This window comes from Asparagus officinalis, chromosome 8 (assembly GCF_001876935.1).
Source record: "Asparagus officinalis chromosome 8, Aspof.V1, whole genome shotgun sequence".
NCBI lineage: Eukaryota > Viridiplantae > Streptophyta > Magnoliopsida > Asparagales > Asparagaceae > Asparagus > Asparagus officinalis.
In genome coordinates, this window is record NC_033801.1 from 124223515 (window position 1) to 124230041 (window position 6527).

The 6527-nt window shown below is 34.1% G+C and overlaps 1 protein-coding gene across 1 annotated transcript in view; it reads left to right on the forward strand.

Annotated features, from left to right (window-relative positions):
- LOC109821856 overlaps positions 5847–6527 on the forward strand; it is a 5079-nt gene continuing 4398 nt past the window's right edge. Inside the window, exons 1-2 of the mRNA XM_020388010.1 lie at positions 5847–6158; positions 6235–6508. Of these exons, the coding sequence (XP_020243599.1) occupies positions 5848–6158; positions 6235–6508 (585 nt within the window). The 5' untranslated portion in view covers position 5847. The remainder of the gene's footprint in view (positions 6159–6234; positions 6509–6527) is intronic.

The following is a 6527-nucleotide window of genomic DNA, read 5'->3' on the forward strand; positions in this document are numbered from 1 at the left end:
CAAATACAAGAAAGAACCCATGCCAAAAATAGAACGACGGGTTATATTTCTGCCAACACACTTCCTCCATCTGTTGTTGACTTCTAGGACTTTACACCAATAGGACTTGGTTACAACCCACAAATACCTAGTACAATCCCTAACATAAGAAACCAAATATCGATTACCTTCCAATGATGACTCGTTGAAAAGAAGTGTCAAACTCTACCTTGGTCTCCTTGCTTATACCAATGTGCTCAAAGAACTTTAATATATAGGTCAAGGCACTTCTCCATAACCCAAAATACCAGTCTTAACTCCTTCTTTCTCGGCCATCTACCTTAAAGCACCAACAAACCAATGCGGAACAAATAAAGAATAAATCCAAACTGATAAAGGAGAGATGTTTACCTCCAATTGAAACCCTAACAATAGTCTCCAAAAGATCTCACCCCACACGATGGAAACGAGATCCACAAATAGGAAAAATCTCACCTTTAACATCAACTGAAGCCCTAGACGAACTTCTAAAGCAATCTACTCCTCTAATTAGCCTAAGCGTAGCCTAAGCTATGATACCACTTGTTAGGCTCTGATACCACTTGTTGTGCACAATGAAAATTTTGACAGTACCTTTGGTGCTCAACAAGAGAGTAGATCTTAACTAAATCCCTGTTTCATAAAGGAAACAAGAACCGAAAGTAAAATATCTCAATAAAATAAGATATCAGCTCTTCCTCTCATCAGTTTTAGGACTGACCTGTCGAGGGAACCTAAACAAACTATTACAAATCACGATACAAATAATCAATTTTAACGTGGTTTAGCAAGTTGTCTACGTCCATGGGGTATGGAGGGGATGAAGTTTTTACTAATAGAGAAGAAGAGTACAAACTGAGATTACAAAATCACATAAACTCACCAATTAATCTCACCAACAAAGCTCTAATTCTCTCCAAGCAAAACCCTAACCAATAGCTTAGAAAATACCTCTTTTTTATGCTCCAAATATCCATTCACTGCACCGCAAACCTAAAACGTGTTCCTATATATATATAGAAATCCTAAAACCAAAAGTACACTAGGAATTCTAAAACCAAAATCAAAACAGATTAGGAATCCTAATAACTTGTTACCAAAACAGATTAGAAATAATGTTACCAAAACAGATTAGGAATCTCAATAACTTGTTACTAAAACATATTAGGAACTTGCTATTCAACAATTTGATTACTAGAGTTAGATATCTAGCTACATAGTAAACAAATATCGATTAGGGTTTATTTTATTTGACTTTTTGGATTTCCTTCTTATTTTCTCGAGGCTTTAGTTTGAAGCCAATAGATCTTCTTTCATGCTGCTCTAAATGTTAATCGATAGAGGTTGATCAACTAATACATGTATTTTTTCCCCTCCAATATTTACAATGTTTTATTAAAAATAATCTTTTTAATTGAAGTGACAAGTGAGCAAGATCAATGAAAATAAAAATAAAAATAAAAGATTAGTTTTGCTTAAGAAACATATGCATGTTCTGGCATTTTAATACATATAATTTGATACTTTAGTAATTTTATAAAAAAAACAAGCATCTAATTCATGAGAGCATATTCAAGTGTCACATATAACATGCTTATAAACAACTTTTCACTCGAAAGAGAACTCGATGAAATCACACCATGAAGGCAATTCCTGAAGGAAAAAATGCAAAAGAGGTGGCAAGAGCAAGGGATTAAGTTATTCATTAATGGGAATGTCCTTTAAAATGTCACTAAATTACATGTAAATTCACATACAGGAGAACATTTAACTTGAGGAGAAAGTAACAAGAAAAGAAAAAAAGAGGGAAGGACATTTTTTTATGGTGGGACTTTTTGGCGCACTTTAGCAGGTGATTTCTTCCCTGCTAACGTGCTCCTCCGCCTAGTTTTCGATGGCGAAGAAGAAGAAGATCGATAGCAAAAGAGTCCAAAGTAGTGAGTTAAGAGACACTATCTTTGTCTATCCTCCTTCAGCTTCAGCTTTAGCTTCATTGATTCATGGAGATCCTTCATCTGATGAAGAAGTTGAATCGAATGGAACAGTATCTTCTCAGATCCAGGAAATGGAGAGCACTGGTCCTAAAGGGGCAAAGAAGAAGCTGTTCATAGAGGAGATTCTTGCTAGATCCAGTCCATTAACAACTCCTCAACCGCTGATGGAGGTTGGTATGATGGCTTCTCGTAATCTAGGTAAATCTTCTAGCTCTATTCTTTGGTCTGACGAGGTTGATAATGTGAATATCTCAAGTCGAATTGATCTTGATGAGGAAAATTCAGTAGTTTATCTTCAAGAAATGGAGAATGCTAATGCTGTGAATTGCAATATTAATTCTGAGAAAGAAGTAAATAAGGATTCTACTAATTTAGATCAATGTGATAAGAAGAATATGGAAGAGAATCGATCTGAAGGAGTTAAATCCTTTGCTAGCCTATTTTCAGATAATAGAAAACATGGAAATGGATTATCACTTAAATTTGTCCCTTCTTCTATAGCTAACACTGTTTCATTTACTGAAGAAGAATGGAAGGAATAAGAGGATTTCTAGAAATTTGCTCTCATAGAACATGTTATTGGCTTAAATGTCAAATTTAAATCAATGGAATCGTATGTTACTAATGTCTGGGGAAAAATATCTATACCAAAAGTTTTCTTGATTAAGCTAGGGGTGTTCCTCTTTGATTTTCGTGCTGAAAAACAAATGAAAGATGTTTTGGAGGCAGGGCCGTGGTTTTTTGGTTCCAGGCCTTTGATTCTCAAGCCTTGGAAAATTGATACTAGTATGGAGAGAATTCAAGATTGTACTTACCCAATGTGGGTTCAATTTCCCAATTTAAAACTGAATTTATGGAGCTCCTCAGGTATTAGCGAAATTGCTAGTTCAATCGACAATCCTATTACTACAGATAAACTTACTGCTATGAGACAAACGCTTTCTTATGCTAGATCTAATAGTTACAAAAGTGATATGCCTTTGAAGGAACCTCTACTAGATCAAATAGTTACAAAAGGGCCTGATGGGAAAAACTATACTCAAAAAGTGGTTTATGAGTTCAAGCCAAGATTGTGTGTGAATTGCAAAACAGTGGGGCATGAAACTGTACAATGTAGAAGACTTGCTGCTAAGAAAATATGGGTTCCCAAACAGCAGCTTAGAGAAGAAAAATCTACACAAGAGCAAAATGTTACCGATCCTTATTTAGATAGGCATGTACATGGGGATACTGCATCTAGTGCTAAGCCTACACAGGCTGAAATTATATCTGATAATTCTCAGCCAGATACACATGCACAAGAGATTTTGAGAAACATCCCAGTTTAGCCTAAGGGTACTTCCTCATTCCCTGGTAAGAATGTATCAGAGAAACATGCACAAATAGTGGTACCAAATGATAAGCAAAGTTTTGGAAAATCTGATCAAGTTGGTAATGGAAAGCAAAGTCCTGGTATTTTTGGTCATTCAAAAACAGTGCAGCTAGAAGATCAAATTTGAATGTTGGTGCTTCCAATCATATTCAAGCTTCACAATTTAATTTGTTAGATCTTCATGATCTTTTTGATCCCTCAAATATGGATAGGGGAAAGACTGCTCAATAAAAATGCACCTAGCAATCTGGAATATTAGAGGATTGAACAAGTCTTCTAAGCAAATGATAGTGAAGCAGTTGGTTCATGATTACAAGCTTACTTTCCTAGCACTTTTAGAAACAAAAGTAGCTAACAACAAGATGCAAACTATAGCAAAAAAATGACAAAAAATTGGAATTGGATCTCTAATGCTAAACCAAATAGCAAGGGAAGAATATGGATTCTTTGGGACTGTGATAACCTTATTGTTCAATGATATCCTCCTCTGAGCAATTTATAACATGCACCATATCTTCTAAAGATGATAAATTCTCTTGTATTGCTACAATTGTCTATGCCTTGAATGATCAAATAGGCAGGAAAGATCTCTGAAATGAACTTCTATTGCTTAAACAAATTGTAAACTGTCCTTGGCTTGTAGGTGGGGACTTTAATGCTATCATTAGCAATGAAGAAAAACTGGGTGGATTACAAGTCATTGAATCTGATACTGAAGATTTTGTACAATGTATTGATTCTTGCCAGCTGCTTTATCTCAAATCTACTGGATGCTTTTTCACATGGTGCAATAAACAGGAGGTCAATGCTAGAATTTGGAGCAGATTGAACAAGGTTTTAGTAAATGAAGAATGGATTCTTAATTACACTTCTAGTCAAGTTGATTTCTTGGTGCCAAGCCTATCTGATCATTCGCCAGCATTGATAACAATTGGTGAAGAAAGTTGTGAAGGAAAAAAGTCATTCAAGTTTTTTAGCATGTGGATCAAGCATCCAGAATTTAACACAGCTATTAAATCTATGGGCTTTTTGTCTTTAGGTCCAATAGTTTACCTCCCTTTATTTTTAAACCCAAGTAGTATTGGTTGTATCTCTAAGTCCAAATTTTTTTTTGTATTTGTCTTTAAACCAAAATCCAAAATACAATACTTTCAGCAGTGGGTCCCCCCATATATTTTTCTTAAATTCCGGTTATACCCTCCCACTTATAGAATTCATTTAAGTGGGTCCCCCTTAAATAAAATAAACGAAATGGAGAGAGAGGGGGGAAACTGGCGGTAAATTTCCCCCCTCCATTCTCTCTCCGTCCTCTCTCTGCCCCCCTCTTCTTCTCCCTTTCTCTCACTCCATTAATAGAACTCAACACTCTCTCCTATAACCCATCATTTAATCACTCTCTCTTACAACCCATCAATTAATTCTCACCAACTTTCTGGGCATTTGAAGGTAGAAATTTGCAATTTACTCAACTACCAAGTTGTTAGCATTAATTTCTCATTTTAACCATGACAATTATTTGATAAGTTAGTTAAATGAGTTCATAAAAAAATTTTAATTCGTTATTTTTAGTAAAATGTTAGATAACTGAGGTTTTGTAATTAACCACCCATTAATTTCACATTAGTTATTTCACATAATTATTTTGCACTTCTTATTTCACATTATTATTTCACATAATTAGTTATTTCACATAATGTTATTTCACATAATTATTTTTAGTAAAATGTTATTGTTATGAATTCATAACAATTAGTTAAATATTAGTTAAATTTGTTATAATTGATGAAATTTTTGTTAAATTTGATCTTAGTATAGAATGATAACATGTAAGTATAGCATGAATTACCAGACTTATAAGTATAGCATATTAATATAAGTAGAGCATGTTATACTGTAAGTATAGCACATTAATACTGTAAGTATAGCACATTATACTGTAAGTATAGCACATTAACCTGTAAGTATAACATGTTATATTGTAAGTATAGCACGTTATCATGTAAGTATAGCATGTTATATTGTAAGTATAACACGTTATCATGAAAGTATAACACGTTATCATGTAAGTATAGCACATTAACCTGTAAGTATAACATGTTATATTGTAAGTATAGCACGTTATCATGTAAGTATAGCATGTTATATTGTAAGTATAACACGTTATCATGAAAGTATAACACGTTATCATCTAAGTATAGCACGTTAACCTATAAGTATAACATGTTATTCAGTAAGTATAGCACGTTAACTTGTAAGTATAGCACGTTAGTTAGTAAGTATAACACGTTAACATGTAAGTATAACACATTATTCAGTAAATAACACGTTATCATGTAAGTATAACACGTTAACATACAAGGATAGCACGTTATCATGTAGCGGTATTTTAGCTGTATTGATTTTATGTGTCTATCTTTGATGAAATTTTTCTCTAAATTTGTTTATTTTTGGTAACAAATATAGATGGATGAAGAATTGTATTGTGCATTGACGGATTTTAGAGGAAACAATCACTTTTTAGAATTAAATGTCAACGGGAGTTACAAAGATTTGGCCGTTGCAGTGCAAAGCCTAATTGCTTGTAGTGCAAGCACGATACAGTTGACTTACAAAGTACCCCACACGCAAGAAATATATGTTCGTGTATGTGATGATGCTGATGTCTCGATAATGGTCAATGTACATCGAAGTTGCAAGGAGAATGTTGTTGTCATGAACGCTGAGATGAATCGAGACATATTATTTGGCATACAAGCTAACGATGTCCATATAAGGTAATTTACACTTTTGATATAGTTTCGTACTTTTAACATTATCACTTTCTTAACTCTTGTACAATTTTCTATGCAGTAATCCGTATATCCCCTCTAGTGATGATCATGTTTCTCATTCACAAAATCCATCGTATTCACAAAATATGTCGCGGGAAGTTGAGAGCTCTAATATGATTCCTATTGCATGGCACAATGCTATTAGAAGTGTTGGTCAAGAATTTGATGATGTTGAACATTGTCGGCGGAGTTTAAGTAATTACTCTATTGCACGAGGATTTAACATTGAATTTGTAAAAAATAAACGCAAAAGGGTGACAGCAAAATGCAAGGCCGCAAACTGCGAATGGATGGTTCATTGCACCCGTCGTA